This window comes from Oryctolagus cuniculus, chromosome 11 (assembly GCF_964237555.1).
Source record: "Oryctolagus cuniculus chromosome 11, mOryCun1.1, whole genome shotgun sequence".
NCBI lineage: Eukaryota > Metazoa > Chordata > Mammalia > Lagomorpha > Leporidae > Oryctolagus > Oryctolagus cuniculus.
In genome coordinates this window covers 43310408-43328066 of record NC_091442.1, presented here as the reverse complement: position 1 = coordinate 43328066, position 17659 = coordinate 43310408, and the positions used below count along the sequence as shown (strand labels likewise).

The following is a 17659-nucleotide window of genomic DNA, read 5'->3' as shown; positions in this document are numbered from 1 at the left end:
TCTTCTGTAGGGCCTGGGGTCGTGCCTCACACACACAACCTGGTCTTCAGTTAATAAAACTCCTACAGCTCCTCATAGAGGTTGGAAATGGAACACACTCTTCACTTTACTGCAATGGTTACTCTGCAGGAATTCTTAAAAATGTGTATTACTTACCTGAGGATATAGAGAGAAGGAATCTGATAACCTGAAAGAAGAGGGATCTTCTTTGTTATACTGTCCAAACTTCTGACACTGTGGAAAGGAAACATATTATTAAAAACAAACAAACAAAAAACTAAGATAGTGTCAGGTGTTAAAATGCAGTCGTCTTCTTTTTTTTTTTTTTTAAAGATTTATTTATTTGAAAGAGTTACAGAGAGAGAGAGACAGACAGATAGAGAGATGTCTTCCATAAACTGGTTCACTCCCCAAATGGCCTCAACAGCTGGAGCTGAGCTGATCTGGAGCAAGAGCCAGGAGCTTCTTCTGGGTCTCTCAGGTGGGTGCAGGGGCCCAAGGACTTGGGCCATCCTCTGCTGCTTTCACAGGTGCATTAGCAGAAAGTTGAATCAGACAGCAGAGCAGCTGGGACTCAAACCGGTGCCCATATGGGAAGCTGGCGCTGTAGGCCTTTAACCCGCTGTGCCACAGTGCCGACCTCTATGTTCCAGTCTTAACTCTGCCACCTACTGAGTCTAGACTAGTGTCTCTCAGGCATCAAGAGGCAGATGACCACCACTCACAGTGTGGGGGGGTGGGGGTTAAGATGCAGACTCTGGAGAGGAACTGCAGCTCCCCTCCTCTAGCAGTTCCCATTCAATGCTGGCCGAGGTCACCCCGGCCACAGAGGGGCTGTGTAATCTCTCAGGTGCCATTTCCACAGGAAGACCCTCCAGGATCACAGAAACAGCAGTCAGAGATACACCCTGATGTTCTCTCAAGTTACCACTCAGTTCTCTTCCTTTCCAGGGCAGGTTTCTGAACAGTCATCCTTTTTTTTTTCTGCATTTATTTTATTTTATTTTATTTCTTTTACAGCCAGACCGAATCTATGCAGAGAAAAACTGCCTTTATTTTTGGTCACACATTTCACATGGTCACTAGAACAAGGCTAGCCTCCACTTGAAGAAACCTCACCTCTAATATTACCTTCTTCCTACCAAATCTGAGATCTGAGGTGCTTTCACAGCTCCTACCTTCTCAAACTTCTGGCAGCATGAGCCAGCGGACTTCCCAGACTTCCCAAAACTTCATGCCTCAGCTGCTAAAATACTGCCCACCTATTCCTCATCACCTGGCCTACCAAACCTTGTTCGCCTTCTTCAGTGCCTTCCTCCTAACTGTGGACTCCTCAGAGGTCAGTTCTTGGCGTCCTTCTCCCATTTTTCACTGCTTTAGCCACATGTGCACACTGGAAGCAGAGCGAAGTCACTCAAATCCATCCCTCCCCTAGTGTCCAGTGCTCGCCCCCGCCCCCCCCCCCGAATCCCAGTTGTGACTTCCACCCAACTACAGGACTGCATTCCTTTGACATACTTTCCCCAGTTAGTTCACAATCCACCCATAAAAATAAAAATAAACGATCACATCCAAAACAAATAGATTAACACTCTCCCACCCTCCAATTCTAATTTTCCCATTTTTCTATCTCACTTTTCTTGTAGTTACCTTCAATTGAAATGTGAGTGAACACTGACTTTTTGGCTTTTGGTTCTGCCTACAGTCATTTTACCAAGTTTTATCAATTCTTTATTCAGAGTACATCCTGGTCCAAAACCTTCTCCTGTCTTTGTTAATACTGCCACTACTTTCATCTCAGCTCCATGAGCCTGCAAAATCCTCCATCACAGCAGTAGCTCCTTCCCCCTGAAACTTCTATGATGACAGTAGATGTAAACTGAAGCATCATACTGATCCCATACTCCTGCTAAGAATCATACCCAAGGGGCCAGCGCTGTGGCATAGCGAGTAAAGCCGCTGCCTGCAGTGCTGGCATCCCATATATGCTCCACTTCCGATCCAGCTCTCTGCTTTGGCTTGGGAAAGCAATGGAGGATGGCCCAAGTCCTTGGGCCCCTGCACCCGTGTGGGAGACCCGGAAGAGCCTCCTGGCTTCAGACTGGACCAGCTCTGGCCACTGCAGCCATTTAGGGAGTGAACTAGCAGATGGAAGACCTCTTTCTCTGCCTCTCCTTCTCCCTCTATGTAACTCTTTCAAATAAATAAATAAATCTTAAAAAAAAAAAAAAAAAGACTTCTCTCTTTCTCTGCCTCTCTACCTCCACCTTTCAAATAAGTAAATCTTTTTTTTTTTTTTTTTTTTTTTTTTTTTTTTTTGACAGGCAGAGTGGACAGTGAGAGAGAGAGAGACAGAGAGAAAGGTCTTCCTTTTGCCGTTGGTTCACCCTCCAATGGCCGCCGCGGCCGGCGCGCTGCGGCCGGCGCACCGCGCTGATCCGATGGCAGGAGCCAGGAGCCAGGTGCTTTTCCTGGTCTCCCATGGGGTGCAGGGCCCAAGCACCTGGGCCATCCTCCACTGCACTCCCTGGCCACAGCAGAGGGCTGGCCTGGAAGAGGGGCAACCGGGACAGAATCCGGCTCCCCGACCGGGACTAGAACCCGGTGTGCCGGCGCCGCTAGGCGGAGGATTAGCCTAGTGAGCCGCGGCGCCAGCCTTCAAATAAGTAAATCTTAAAAACAAAACAAAACAAAAAAAGAGTCATACCCAAGTCTCCCTCTCTCCCTGCAGTTGCAGTGTTCCAGTTAGGGTGTACCTTCACTGCCTCTGTTCCCCACTGTCCAACTGTCCAACCTGGCTTCCTGTGACAGTGATCTTTCCAACATTCCCAGCATACAAATGAAAGGTACAGCTACCTCCCTCAGGCTTGTTCATGCTGGGCCACTATGCAGCAAGCCATGCCTCCTCCTCTATTAGCCTACTCTTTATAAAAAGGTCTGGGGCTGGTGTTTGGCATGACAATTAAGACACAGCTTGGGACACCAGCATCCTATATCAGAGTGTCTGGGTTCAAGTACTGCCTCTGATCACAATCACAGCGTCCTTTCTCTCTGTTTCTCTTTCTGTCTCTCCTTCTCTTGGCCTTTCAAATAAATAAAAACAAATCAATGGGGAAAAAATGTGCTTCAAGGCTCACTAGGCAAAAAGGTTTTGCCAACCACTTGGATAGTCATCTCTTGTGTCTTTGCAATTCTAGAGGAGCAATTTTCAATTTGAGTTTGAAAATGGTTCCATGCAATGGCAAGGGCAATGACTGAGCTAAACAAAGTGAAACGGTTTTCCTCACTGGGCTTTGCAGTACCTCTGACCACGAACACATGCTGTGCACTCCAAGAAGACAGGATGATGTGGTATGCCAATTGTTAATTTGTTGCCTCATGCTTCCAAATTCATCCCTTCTGCCTGCTGCAAAAACCATGTGGGCCTTTTAACCAGTATTCCCCTGCCAGATGCCCCAGTGTTTTAAAGTATGTCAGTGGAGGCTGCAGGAGGCGAGTGTTTCCTGGGGCTAGGTGCTCACCCAGCAGCCTCCCCGATGCCAGCTCTGTGGCTTGTCCAGTACTGAGCTACTGGAGCAGACGGCAGCTAGCAGCTAGCTACCTAAGCACCCTCACGTGCCTCTGCAGAGACACTCCCCTGGGAACAGCTTTCCCCAGGACCCCAGAGGTGTGGTTTTGTCAAATTCTAGTAAGTTCCTCAGGCATATTACCATGGCAACTTCTTTGCTAAGAAAAATTTACTCAGCCATGGCCATCACCGCCCAATTAGGTCTGGATCAGCCCTGGGTGTAGGGTGGAGGAGGGCTCTTCTCTGTCCCAGAAGTAGTGGCTGTGCCCTGTTTTATTTATTACTCACAAGTCCCTCAAGCTACTCATCTGTTGTAGCAGCCATTATATAAAACATTCCCTACCTAAAGTATTCAGTGTGATCTTGACATTTGGCCTAGTGGTTAAGATGCAGTTAGGATGCCCACATCTCATTATGAGAGCCTGGATTTCAGTTCCAGCTTCACAATTTCCAGCCTCCTAATGGCCACTGCAGGAGGATGAAGTGACAGCTCAAGCAGTTGGGTGCCTGCCACTCACACTGGAGACCTGGATTGAATTCCCAGCTCCTGGTTTTTGGTTGGCCCAGCACCAAGCCACGGTACCAGTGGCTGGGAGCTCTCTGTCTCTGACTCTCAAATATTTAAATAAATATTTTAAAAAATTACAGTGTGATTTCTCGCTCCTGGCTGGACCCAGACTAATATATGAAGCATCTCCCTAAACTCACTGGGCCTGGACTTTTATTTCCCAAAACCACCTTCCAGATAAGGAGGAAAATACAGGATTCACAACTCAGTTCTTAACATGCACGGATTTGCATCACTCCCCAAATGTGCGTTGCTTCTTCTCAATTAATACATCAGCCCTTGAAGGGAAAATACATTATTGATCACTTCTTTCATACCACTCTCAGAACATCTAGTGCTTGGAATAAATGTTTGGGCCCCTGCCACTCACACAGAAGACTCAGATGAAGTTCATGGCTCTTGGCTTCAGCCTGGCCCAGCCCCAGCCACTGTGGCCATCTGGCAAGTAAACTCGCAGATGGAAGATTTCTTCTGTTTCTCCCTCTCTATAAGTCTTTCAAATAAATAAATCAATCTTAAAAAAAAAAAAAAAAAAAAAAGTAGAGCAGAGATCAAGACAGAACCTAATGCCTTTGTTCCCAACTTACCAGTCGGATGAGCTGTCGATCCAGCCACCGGAGCACATCGGGCCCCTCCTCCGACTCCGCTCGGAACACCCCAAGCCGCGCCATCAGGACTGCTGCAGCCTCCTGGTCGAATGCGGCTTCAATGTGCCTGAGCTGACTCTGCGCATCTGCCCAGCTGACAATGCCAAAGGCAGGGCCACAGTTATGTACAGGAGAGACAAGAAAGCCAGATATTCATTTAGATAGAGAACCACAGATCCTGCTCCTTCCTCTCAGACCACACAGATGTGAGCTTCATTTTCAGTAATGAATCACAGGAATTCTATGCACGTTTTCAGTCACCCTTATGTGATCTCTGAAAACTGTACACTCAAGAAAATTACAGAGCAGAACTTCCCCATGTCCTCAGGACATTATGCAGGTAAATATTCAATGCAGCACTGCTTCCTCTTGTTCAATCTTAAAAAAACTAAATGTTTACAAATTCACAAAATGACTTCCCAGCATCACATGCCTGGAAAAAAAAGAATTTGCACATATACAAAAGTTTTCCAGATGGGTAAATACATCATGAACAAAAATAAAAATCAACATAGGCCAGAAATAGATGTATATGCAACAAACACAATAACTATATCCAGAATACCTACAGTCTCTGTAATGCAGTAAACAAGAACAAGAAATCTATTCTGCAAAATGGGCAAGGCTATCACAGAAGAAATACATATGGCCAATAAACATAAAGAAGTACTTAACTCATTGATAAATGGGAAGAGACAAATGACAGTGAGAAACTGTTCATGATTTGCATGTGAAAGATTGAAAATATCCATTGTTATTCAGGAGACAGGACACTTTCCTTCCACTGTTTGCAGTATCAAAATTTAACTACCATGAAGTTGACTGGCAGGCAGGACCTGAAATGTCCTTTAACAGAGGAATTATACTTCCCACACATGCCATGCAATACTATGCAGCCATGGAAAAACATAAATAGGCTTGCAAAGTGAGATATACTGGATACCGACACAGCTATTTAAACATAAAAAGCTGCTGCACATGCACAAGATTATTTCAAAAAGGTGTGGAAAATGGAAAATGAGTTTATTTTGGTACAAACTTTTTTTTAAATCCTACAGTTTTTTCATAAAATGCATTTTCCACAAACCTTGAAGCACCCCCATATATATGGATATATGGTAGTTAACTTCAAGGACTGGCAAGAGCCAAACAATGGAAACCATAAAGGCAAACTAACATTAAACCATCTCTTCAGAGGGAAAATGCCAATGCAGAACGTGGGAATGCTCACTTTCGGGCGATGGTGGTCACACGGATGCGTCTCTGGGTGCTGGAGTGTTGATACTGCGTGACAAACTGGATGGCGCCTCTGCCTCCTTGGGGAATTGGGGCATTGTGCTGCAGGGACAAGAAGCCAGACATCTTGTTACTGTTACAGGCATGACTTCAACACAGTGGCAGAGCCTGCCACGGCCAGGACAGTATGGTTCTGGATGCACTTTGAATGGTACACTTAAGATTTGCATATTTTTCTATACAGAATGTTCACTTCAAAAAAAAAAAATAACTAAAACAGCACATTCAACAATGAATTCAAGTTAATGATATGCATGCTGAAGTGTTTAGGGTGAATTTACACTAATGACTTTCAATTTGCTTTGAAATGCATCAAAAATAAGGATGAAATCAACACATATGTTAACAAAGTAAATACAATAAAATACTAATTACAAAAAACAGGTGGTGGGCACAGGGTGTTAACTATGCAGTTTTATCAGTCTCCTGTAATGCAGATTTCTGATTTTTTTTTTGAACCCAAGAAAATATTGGGGAAACACTGAAAAATCCAACATTACAATGGCTGGTACAAGTCATTACTTTCCTAAGTTTATTTTGGTGCAAGAAAAATTTTGAAATTCATACATATAAGGAGTCTTCAAAACAGTCACAGAAAATACATCTTATGAAAAAACTATGTAATTTCACTTTTTTAAAAAAATTTACTTATTTATTTGAAAGTCAGAGTTAGAGAGCTCTTACACCTGCCGGTTTGCTCCTCAGATGGCCCCAAAAGCCAGGGCTGGGTCAGGCTGAAGCCAAGAGCCAGGTGCTCCACCTGGGTCCCCCAAGTAGTTGGCAGGGACCCAAACACTGGTGCGATCTTCCGCTGTTTTTCCCAGGCCATTAGCAGGGAGCTGGATTGGAAGTGGAGCAGCCAGGATTTGAACTGGTACCTATATGGGATGTCAGAGATGCAGGCAGCAGCTTAACCCATGATACCACAACACCAGCCCTGATTTCAAATTTTTTTTGCACCAAAATAAATATCTTTTAATTCCATTTTCCATCAACTTCTTAAAGAATCTCATACAATATCAAAATGGTATCAGTTCATGGAAGAGTTAACCAGATGTCACTGGTTTGTAATAAATATGAAAAATAGGACATTAAGACATGAAAATGTAACCAAAAAAAAAATAAAATAAAAATCCAGCTCACCTGATTGACAACTTCAAAGTAGATGCCAAGCGTAGTGGTAGGATCCAGGCCACAGATTTTCCACTGACTTGTGCCAGCAACACCAAGCTCCTGGGGTGGGCAGAGGAATGATCAAACACAAACATCACCCTCAGGGTGAGCTGCTGAGCAGAAGTCCTGACGAGATACTCTTAGGACAGGTCACCTAGAATACCGCCTTTTAGGTGAAAATTTAAATCTAATTAAAAAGGTTTTTTTACTGAAAAAAGCACAATTACAGACAAGAAGACATAATATTTAAATCTATAGTATCTTAAAATTAAGCTTTTTATTATGTTGGTAGTGTGACCAGTTTACACTACATCATATATATTATATAAATGGTACATAACACTGAAGTCAATAACAAATCAAGGCAGGTTTGGGGAAGAAGTAAATAGTAGGAGAAGGAATTATCTAGTTAGCTTCAAGTTTTATGTATTTCTTTCATGATCATTATTAAAATCAGAGATAGTTACAGAACATTAACTATAAAATGTTAATTTTCTATCCAATTGTTTTAGGTAAAAGCTATATATAAATTGTAACAGAACTGAGGAGATTGTAGTGGTATGAGAGGATTATTTTACAGACTAGTTAAATGGCTTTCAGTGATAAACATGAGGTTCACTAAAACATGAGGTTCACTAAAATGTGAATACAAACATCATTGTTCTTATTTTTATTTAAGAGGCAGAGAGAGTTAGAGATGCTGGGGGTAGGGGTTGGGGGCAAGGAGAGACCCTGAAACTCCCAACTGCTCTTTCACTGCTAAAATGTCCCTAACAGCTGAGGCTGGCCATGCCAAAGCCCATGCCTACTTAAGCCGTCACTTGCCGCCTCCCAGAATGCAAATTAGCAGGAGGCTGGAATGAAGAGCAGAGCAGAGACTTGAACCCAGGTACTCTGACACATGGAATGTAGGTATCCCAAACAGTGTCTGAACTGCTTGGCCAAATGCATCTACCCCAAGCACTGCACATTCTTTTTTTTTTTTTTTTTTTGGACAGGCAGAGTGGACAGTGAGAGAGAGACAGAGAGAAAGGTCTTCCTTTTGCCGTTGGTTCACCCTCCAATGGCCACCGCGGCCAGCGCGCTGCAGCCAGCGCACTGCGCTGATCCAATGGCAGGAGCCAGGTACTTCTCCTGGTCTCCCATGGGGTGCAGGGCCCAAGTACCTGGGCCATCCTCCACTGCACTCCCTGGCCACAGCAGAGAGCTGGCCTGGAAGAGGGGCAACCGGGACAGAATCCGGTGCCCCGACCGGGACTAGAACCTGGTGTGCCGGCGCCGCAAGGTGGAGGATTAGCCTGTTGAGCCACGGCGCCGGCCTAAGCACTGCACATTCTAATACCTCACATCACTCTGCAGAATACTGTGCTGGGAAAGTGACACAATTATGCACTTAGAGAGTCACGCTATTTCTTCATTCACTCCAACTTCACCCACACTGCACATTGTCAGCTGACCCTAGTATGTTCTCTCCACAAAGCCATGCCAGGAGCCTACGTACCTGGCCACAAAAGCAGTGATGGTCAAAGGGGAAAAGGAAAGGTTCTTTCTTAAAATATTTAATTATTTATTTGAAAGGCAGAGTTACAGAGAGAGAAGGAGAGACAGAGAGACCTTCCATCTGCTGGTTCACTCCCCAAATGGCTGCAATAATCAGGGCTGGACCAGGCCAAAGCCAGGAGCTTCTTCCAGGTCTCCCATGTGGGTATGGGGGCCCAAGGACCTGGGCCATCTTCTGCTGCTTTCCCAGGTGCATTAGCAGGGAGCTGAATAGGAAGTAGAGCAGCTGGGACTCAAACCGGTGCCTGTATGGGATGCCAGCACTGCAGGCAGTGGCTTTAACCCACTGTGCCACAGCACCAGCCCCAGGAAAGGTTCTTAGTGAAATCAACCAGGAGCTCTATAGTGGAGAGCTATAGAGGGCACACTGCTTTGTTCCAACAGTACTTCCTAGGCACAATCATGAGATGGACAGATTCACCCCAACCCTTTCATGGCCTTTTTAAAACACCTGCTGGAAGCTGAAGGACTACACTTGGGAAAAGCATCAAAGAAGTGAAAGGAGTTCGTGTGCCTCCCCTCCTGCCTTGCTAACCCTTTCTCTAGGCACCAGGCCCAGTGTGGCCACAAACCTTCCATTTTCTTTTTTTTTTTTTTTTTTTTTTTGACAGGCAGAGTGGACAGTGAGAGAGAGACAGAGAGAAAGGTCTTCCTTTTGCCGTTGGTTCACCCTCCAATGGCCACCGCGGCCAGCGCGCTGCAGCCAGCGCACCGCGCTGATCCAATGGCAGGAGCCAGGTACTTCTCCTGGTCTCCCATGGGGTGCAGGGCCCAAGTACCTGGGCCATCCTCCACTGCACTCCCTGGCCACAGCAGAGAGCTGGCCTGGAAGAGGGACAACCGGGACAGAATCCGGCGCCCTGACCAGGACTAGAACCCAGTGTTCCGGCGCCGCAAGGTGGAGGATTAGCCTAGTGAGCTGCGGCGCCGGCCCAAACCTTCCATTTTCTTACTAACATACACTTAAGCATTTAACCTTTAAATGCCTTTACTGGTGGAATTATAAAGACAGAACCAGGGAATCATCATTTTATAACCTCCAATTAAATAAGCTGATTCCAGTGAGGATGACCAATGAGGCTAAAATCATGAGGCCGTGGGCAAGAAAATCTTCATATTGCACTGCAATCACATTCCAAGGGGAAATGGTTTTTTATAATGGAAAGACCTTCCCCACCAGATCCAACCTCAGGACCAGTACAGGGGACAACGGCACTAAGTGCCTCCAGATGTGACACAGCATGGGCTACACATCAGCCAGGAAGTACAACTGACCAAAAGATGACCCTGAATCTGTCACATCTTCAGAGCTAACCTCCATTTCACACGGAATCCACAGAGGACAGACATAAGCTAAACACCAGTTCAAAGAAACAACCAGGCACACTGAGTGTGGGACATTCCACTAGAGAAGACACCCAGCACTGTCTTTTCAACAAGACAGTACATTCAGAAGTTTTTTCAAAAAGAGCAAATAACATGGGGCCAGTGTTGTGGCCCAGCAGGTTAAGCCTCTACCTGCAATGCCAGCATCCTATATGGGCGCCAGTTCAAATCCTGGTTGTTCTACTTCCAAGCCAGCTCTCTGCTATTGTGCCTGGGAAAGCAGAAGATGGCCCAGTGCTTAGGTCCCTGCACCCATGTGGGAGACTCTGAAGAAGCTCCTGGCCTTGGTCTGTCGCACCTGTATACGACCCACTGAGGATAAAAGGGAAGGACATGACTGCGTAACAGCAGCCCTGCAAAGGCCTCATCAGATGAAACAGCCTGTGCCCTGGCAACTGAAGTATATTCAGAAGGTGAGGGCCACCAGCAAAGCCTGAATGATAAGCGAACACGCAAAATCTGGTTTTAGTGAACACAGCTGTCTCCATACATGACAGTGTCTTCTACTGTTCAACAACTCAGGCTGATCTCACTGTATAAGGCTCGTTACTAGATAAGAGCGAGATAAAGGTACCACTTCAAGGGCAAAGAGCACACAGGCTTATTCCTGAAGGAGCTGTTGAATGGTTCCCTGGTGCTGAACACAACACTCTTGGCTTTTTGGCACAGCGACCCAAGCACGGGCAGTGGAGTCAGGGGAACCTAGAGTCCAGCTCCTCCATGTCAGCTCTGACCCTTAGGCAAGATACTTACCTTCTCCATGCCTCCTTCTCTCCGTTTCTCTCTTTCAGATAAACAGATGGACAGGTGGAAATGATGCCAGCCCCCAGACCTGTGGTGGTCAGCGAGGATTAGCCCTTCTCCCCTCCCACAGACACTCTCTACCGTGACATACTGCAAGGCTTCGTATTCCAACACTTCTAACCAGTTACAGCTATAGCAGGGGGTGAGGGTGATGAAGGAAGAATTTCCCTTACATTTTCTGACACACACGGTCCTTTCACATTCAGGGATACACACGGACCAATGACTCCTGCAATCTTCAGTTCCCGAGAGGTCTAAAAACAAATGATATACAAGTATAAAGTTAAAATTCACTGAGACCCACTCTGTCCCCACGATGGTTACAACACAAATTCAGAGGGAAAATATGACACTATGCTTGCCCCCATGCTCAGATTTTTAAATGTGAATTCATTTTAACAATGCCCATTCCACTTCATATTAAAAAGGAAAAAAAGGGGCCGGCACAGCAGGTAAAGCTGCCGCCTACGAGGCTGGCATTCCATATAGTTGCTGGTTCAGGTCCCAGCTGCTCTACTTCTAATCTAGCTCCCTGTTAGTGAGCCTGGAAAGGCAACAGTGGATGTCCCAGATGCTTGGGCCCCTGCACCCATGTGGGAGAGCAGAATAGGGCTCCTGGCTTTGGCCATGCCCAGCCCTGGCCATTATGGCTATTTGGGGAGTGAAGCAGAGGTTGGAGGATCTCTTTCTTTGTTTATTTCTCCCTCTCTCTCTGTAACTCCATCTTTCAAATAAATAAATAATCTTCAAAAAAAGAAAAAATTCAACCATGTTTATTAAAGTTGAACCTAAATGACTTAATGATAATTGCCAATTCTGTAAGTATTAGCTCCACTCGTATTTTCTAAAGGCGCCTTTTAAAGTTTTCTCAGTGACTTAGAATTAACTGTGTAGAGGGCCAGGAGTCCTTTCATGGAAAAACAAACCAAAACTCACAATGCTGTCTATTCAACAGTCACTAAATGAAAACCAGAGCTCTGGGAAGTGTGGACCCCACATTGATTGCTGGGGGACACTGCCCACTGTGTGGATTCCTCTGTCCTTGGATTTCAGTGCTATTCCTAACCCCTACCCCAACACCAGCTCTCCTATAGTGGCGAAAATAGATAGTCTCTCTAACTCCAGAGTGCTGCAAGGTCTGCAGGGGAACTAGACCACTCTGTTTTGAGTACTAACACACATGCAGGTCAGCCTGGAGAAGCGAAGGGATGATGTGAATAATAAACTCTATGACAGCCACTGTGGTCTGGACATTTACATCTCTGTCCAACAGACTGAGGTTGCTGGAAGCCTAACCATGAGTAAGCAGGAACACTGCACAGTCATCCCTCAATATCCAAGATGGACTGGTCCCAGATGCCCCTACACACACCAAAATCCATGTAGAAAAGAACGCGGTATTTGCATATAACCTATGCATATCTCCCCAGATAATTTAAATTATTTCTACATCACTCTAATACCCCAAACAATGTAAATACTATGTTACGCTATATTATTTAGGAAATAATGTAAAAGCTGTTAAACTGTATTACTTAGGGAATGACAGAAAAGAAGGCTACATATGTTCAGTACAAATTTTCCCCCAAAAGTTTTGAATTCAGCTTGTTAAATCCATGGCTGGGGAAATGTTCAGATACAAAGCTGTGAGTCCATTAACGTTTTAAAGTCTGTCATACCTTTACTTCTAAAGTAGCACCGAACGCCATTCGGAAATCTCCATTAAAATCCTTACTAAAAATTCTTTGGAATGTCTGCTTGAAGAGGGAAGTGTTGAAAGAATCTCCCATCACCATGTGGCCTCTAGGTAAGAAAAAAGAAAGCGAACATTAGCATTGACAGAAACCATTCAAGTACCCCCTCAGTTTGTACAAACAATAGTTTAAGGAAGACTACCAAAACAAATCACGTCCACAAAACAGCAAGTTCAATTTGTGTACTTTAGGAAAGAAACTATTCCTAAAACATTAAGCATAGAATCCTTACCAGTTTGATGTTTTGATCACTGTGGTGATTATACAATTCAATACAGTCGATAAAATCGCAGAGAACTCTACACATACACATAGGAAAAACGAATGCTTGTGAAACTGGTAAAACCCAAGTAAGGTCTGTGTGCCGATACTATTAAGTATTCAGCCACACATTTAGAAATATGTCTAACAGAACAGTGACTTTGGTAGAGTAAACAATAAGAGAGGCTTAAATCCTCTTTTTAAAATTACAGGACTTGAACCTACCCCTGAGAACTCAAAATTCTCCGTGCCATCACATACACCACACTAAAGCAAGGTCAGCTAAAAGAGTTATAGGGCCCAGTACAGTTAATTGGTCTGCAGTACTGTTAACTGCTTAGTGCCAGTATCAGTTTCCCGGTACTGATACTACCACTGGGAGAAACCAGGTGAAGGAAACATAAGCATCGTGCGTATTTCCTGTACATTTACTTTTTCTCAATCTATAATTACTTCAAAATGAAAGTGAAAGTGGGGCCGGTGCTGTGGCTCACTTGGCTTATCTTCCGCCTGCGGCGCTGGCATCCCATATGGGCGCCAGGTTCTAGTCCTGGTTGCTCCTCTTCCAGTCCAGCTCTCTGCTGTGGCCTGGGAAGGCAGTGGAGGATGACCCAAGTGCTTGGGCCCCTGCACCTGCATGGGAGACCAGAAAGAAGCACCTGGCTCCTGGCGCCGGATCGGCGCAGCGTGCCAGCTGTGGTGGCCATTTGAGGGGTGAACTAATGGAAGGAAAACCTTTCTCCCTGTCTCTCTCTGACTGTCTAACTCTACCTGTCAAATTAAAAAAAAAAAAAAAAAGAAAAAGAAAGTGAAAGAAAAAGAACCCTTGGGGCCGGCGCTGTGGCACAGTGGGTGAAGACGCCACCTGCGGGGCCAGCGCTGTGGCATAGCAGGTAAAGCCTGCAGTGCCGGCATCCCATGTGAGAGCTGGTTCAAGTCCCAGTGGCTCCACTTCGGATCCTGCTCTCTGCTATGGCCTGGGAAAGCAGTTGAGGATGGCCCGAGTCCTTGGGTCCCTGCACCCACGTGGGAGACCTGGAGGAAGCTCCTGGCTCATAGCTTCAGACTGACTGAGCGCCGGCTATTGTGGCTATTCGGGGAGTGAATTAGTGGATAGAAGACCTCTCTCTCTCTCTGCCCCTGCCTCTCTGTAACTCTTTCAAATTAAAAAGAAAAAGAAAAAGAAAAAAAATCCTTGAATAGACCCACCAGTTTATTAAAAAAAAAAAAAAAAAAAGATCTTACTTATTGGAAAGGCAGAGTTACAGAGAGAGACAGAAAGAGACCTCTCAACTACTGGCTCACTCCCCAAATGGTTGCAATGGCCAGGGCTAGGCCAGACCAAAGCTAGGAGCCAGGAGCTCCATCTGGGTCTCCCACATGGGTACAGGGGCTATTGTCCGCTGCCTTCCCAGCTGGATGGGAAGTGGAGCACAGGACAACAAGCAGCACTCTTTTATTTTATCATTTTATTTTTTTATTTTGACAGGCAGAGCAGACAGTGAAAGAGAGAGAGACAGAGAGAAAGGTCTTCCTTTGCCGTTGGTTCACCCTCCAATGGCCGCTGCGGCCGGCACACTGCACTCAGCGCGCTGATTCAAAGCCAGGAGCCAGGTGCTTCTCTTGGTCTCCCATGTGGGTGCAGGACCCAAGCACTTGGGCCATCCTCCACTGCACTCCCTGGCCACAGCAGAGAGCTGGCCTGGAAGAGGGGCAATGGGGACAGAATCTGGCGCCCCGACTGGGACTAGAACCTGGGGTGCCAGTGCCGCAGGCGGAGGATTAGCCTAGTGAGCTGCGGCGCCAGCTAAGCAGCAGCACTCTTACGGGATGCTATTGTCACAGGCGGCAACCTAACCCACTGTGCCATAATGCTGGCCCCAGACCCACCAGTTTGAATAATTTATCTACTGGGAAAACATCTCCAATCCTTCATACAGTTCTTTGGGATAAGAAAATAACCAGCCCTGTGGGAAACCCAGATTTACTGCCTCAAAACCTTGAATGCTTGACAAGAATTATTTTCCTCATTTTTCAATATGATAGTCACCCATTATTGAAGTTAAAGGAAAACACTGTTCAAAATTGCATGCATGTAGGCAGAGAAGCACAGTTTGGTGCAAGCTGCGCATCCAGAAGCCTTTTTTTTTTTTTTTTTTTTTTTTTAACAGGCAGAGTGGACAGTGTGAGAGAGAGACAGAGAGAAAGGTCTTCCTTTGTGTTGGTTCACCCTCCAATGGCTGCCGCGGCAGGCGCACTGCGGCCGGTGCACCGCGCTGATCTGATGGCAGGAGCCAGGAGCCAGGTGCTTTTCCTGGTCTCCCATGGGGTGCAGGGCCCAAGCACCTGGGCCATCCTCCACTGCACTCCCTGGCCACAGCAGAGAGCTGGCCTGGAAGAGGGGCAACCGGGACAGAATCCGGCGCCCCGACCGGGACTAGAACCCGGTGTGCCGGCGCCGCTAGGCAGAGGATTAGCCTAGTGAGCCGCGGCGCCGGCCCAGAAGCCATTTTAAAGCAAGATCTCTGAACAGGGAAGAGCACAGGAACAATCACACGGTCCACCCGTCTTGGAGTACCTGACCCTTCCAGCGAGGGGTCAGCTATTTGCCCCAAATAATCACTCTCCTCCTCTTCCTTTATCGCGTACTCCATAGCCGCCTGAAATACAAACGCATTTCCTACCCTGCCATCCACGTGGCCCCGCGACTCGGCTCTGCTTGCTCAAGTGTCCTTTATGATGTGTGGGGTGTATTCCTGTGGGAAGGGGCATGTCCGTCTTTGACCTTTCCTGCTTCCTACTGCTGAGACGTGGCTGGAGCTCCAGCAACCAGCCTGAACTCCAGCCGCAGGTGAAGCGGGCAGGAACAGCTCAGGAGGAGCCTGAGACATTGCGTATCTATTTTGAGTTTTGTCAGTGGTTCCTGGCTCACAACATCCACAGATCTTGTTATTTCCTAAGTTTCTAGAAAAGGGTTGGTGAGTTGGACCTCGTTAACAAGTCTCAGGAAGCAACATCCCTCTCTCTGACCTTTCTGCCCTTTCACTCGCTTCTTTCTCTCTCCAAGGTAGGCCTTGGAAACTATTATTCTTCCCCAAAGTGGCTCAGAAACACAGATCTGCCCCACCTTTCCATCTTGGAGATGGCTATGAAGTGTCTGACCTACGCTTTTCTGATCCTAAAACGCATTTCAGAAGGGAGCTTGCCCATACCAGTAAGGAAAGGATGCTGGCCAGAAAGGCCAAGAAGGATCTGGACAGGCCAGGCTGGGCTTCTCCACTGAATCTGCCGGCATTTGATCAGACCCTTTTTGTCCAGTCACATTTCTACTGCTGTCCAAGATTCAATCATGTCTATGCAACGAGGTCTCCATACAAACCCTATAGGACAGGGTTTGGAGAGCTTCTGGATAGCTGAGCATCTGGGGGTTCTAGAGTGTGATGCAACCAGGGAGGGCAGGAAAGGACCGCACCCTTCCCCACACCTTGCTCTGTCCATATCCTTTGTGATATCCTTGTTAAGAAGCCACTGGGGCCGGCGCCGCGGCTCACTAGGCTAATCCTCCGCCTAGCGGCGCCGGCACACCGGGTTCTAGTCCCGGTCGGGGCGCCGGATTCTGTCCCGGTTGCCCCTCTTCCAGGCCAGCTCTCTGCTGTGGCCAGGGAGTGCAGTGGAAGATGGCCCAGGTGCTTGGGCCCTGCACCCCATGGGAGACCAGGAAAAGCACCTGGCTCCTGGCTCCTGCCACTGGATCAGCGCGGTGCGCCGGCTGCAGCGCGCCGGCTGCAGCGCACCGGCCATTGGAGGGTGAACCAACGGCAAAGGAAGACCATTCTCTCTGTCTCTCTCTCACTGTCCACTCTGTCAAAAAAAAAAAAAAAAAAAAAAAAAAAAAAGAAGCCACTGGGAATCCTAAGTTCTTCCCTGAGTTCCAGGAGTCACTTAAGCAAATTAATCAAACTTACGGAGAGGGGGTAGTGGGAATCCTTATTGATAGCCAGTCAGTCAGAAGCAGCGTGAAACCCACCTGGGGGTTTGTGACTGGCATTTAGGGGTGGGGGCAGCCCCAGGGGCTGAGCCTTCAAATTATGCAGTCTAAAAGGACCCCCAGTAGATTAGGGGACCTAATTAAATTAGGAGTGTGCTGCTGCAGCATGCCTGCTAGCTTGGTATGTGGGCAAAAACACATGTGGCGTCAGAAGCGACCTGAGTTGTGAGGGCACAGGAGAAAATGAGTCTGAGTTTGTTTTTCCCTCTATATCCTCTATATAATCAGAGACCCTCAGCTCCTGATGATGATAAAATCAGGATGCCAGCCCTAGGCTGGCCACTTCCATGACAGAGAAAGCTGTTGTAGGCTTTCGTCACACTCATATAAATCATGACTCACCCCTCAACGACACCTGAGTACCTGCCAAGTCACCACAAAGAAGAGGCTTCCACCCCGGGCAGCAGGGAGCGTAAGCCCTTGAGAAGCCGCCTCTCCGTGTCTGGGGTGCTGACTGTCAGGAAGGGGGTCTCGATACTGAGACCAGCTGCCAGCCCCTGGTTCTGGTCTACCCTTTGCCCACAAACAGAACAGATCTGATTCCCTCTCCACACAGCAATCCTTCAAAACTTGAGTTCAGTTCTTGTGTGCTTG

General features: G+C 46.8%; 1 protein-coding gene and 1 long non-coding RNA gene across 3 annotated transcripts in view; both read right to left on the bottom strand.

Moving 5' to 3' along the window:
• SEC23B (SEC23 homolog B, COPII coat complex component) overlaps positions 1–17659 on the bottom strand; it is a 41588-nt gene that overhangs the window by 9879 nt on the left and 14050 nt on the right. For both annotated transcript variants that reach the window (XM_008256345.4, XM_002710951.5), the window contains exons 10-15: positions 12682–12805; positions 11176–11256; positions 7223–7312; positions 6015–6121; positions 4724–4877; positions 157–234 (exon numbers count right to left, since the gene is read on the bottom strand). In XM_008256345.4, the coding sequence (XP_008254567.1) occupies positions 157–234; positions 4724–4877; positions 6015–6121; positions 7223–7312; positions 11176–11256; positions 12682–12805 (634 nt within the window). The remainder of the gene's footprint in view (positions 1–156; positions 235–4723; positions 4878–6014; positions 6122–7222; positions 7313–11175; positions 11257–12681; positions 12806–17659) is intronic.
• LOC138844336 (uncharacterized) lies at positions 14961–16037 on the bottom strand. The gene is made up of 2 exons (XR_011380020.1): positions 15525–16037; positions 14961–15157 (listed from the first exon to the last, which is right to left on the bottom strand). It is a non-coding gene; the product is annotated as an uncharacterized lncRNA (long non-coding RNA).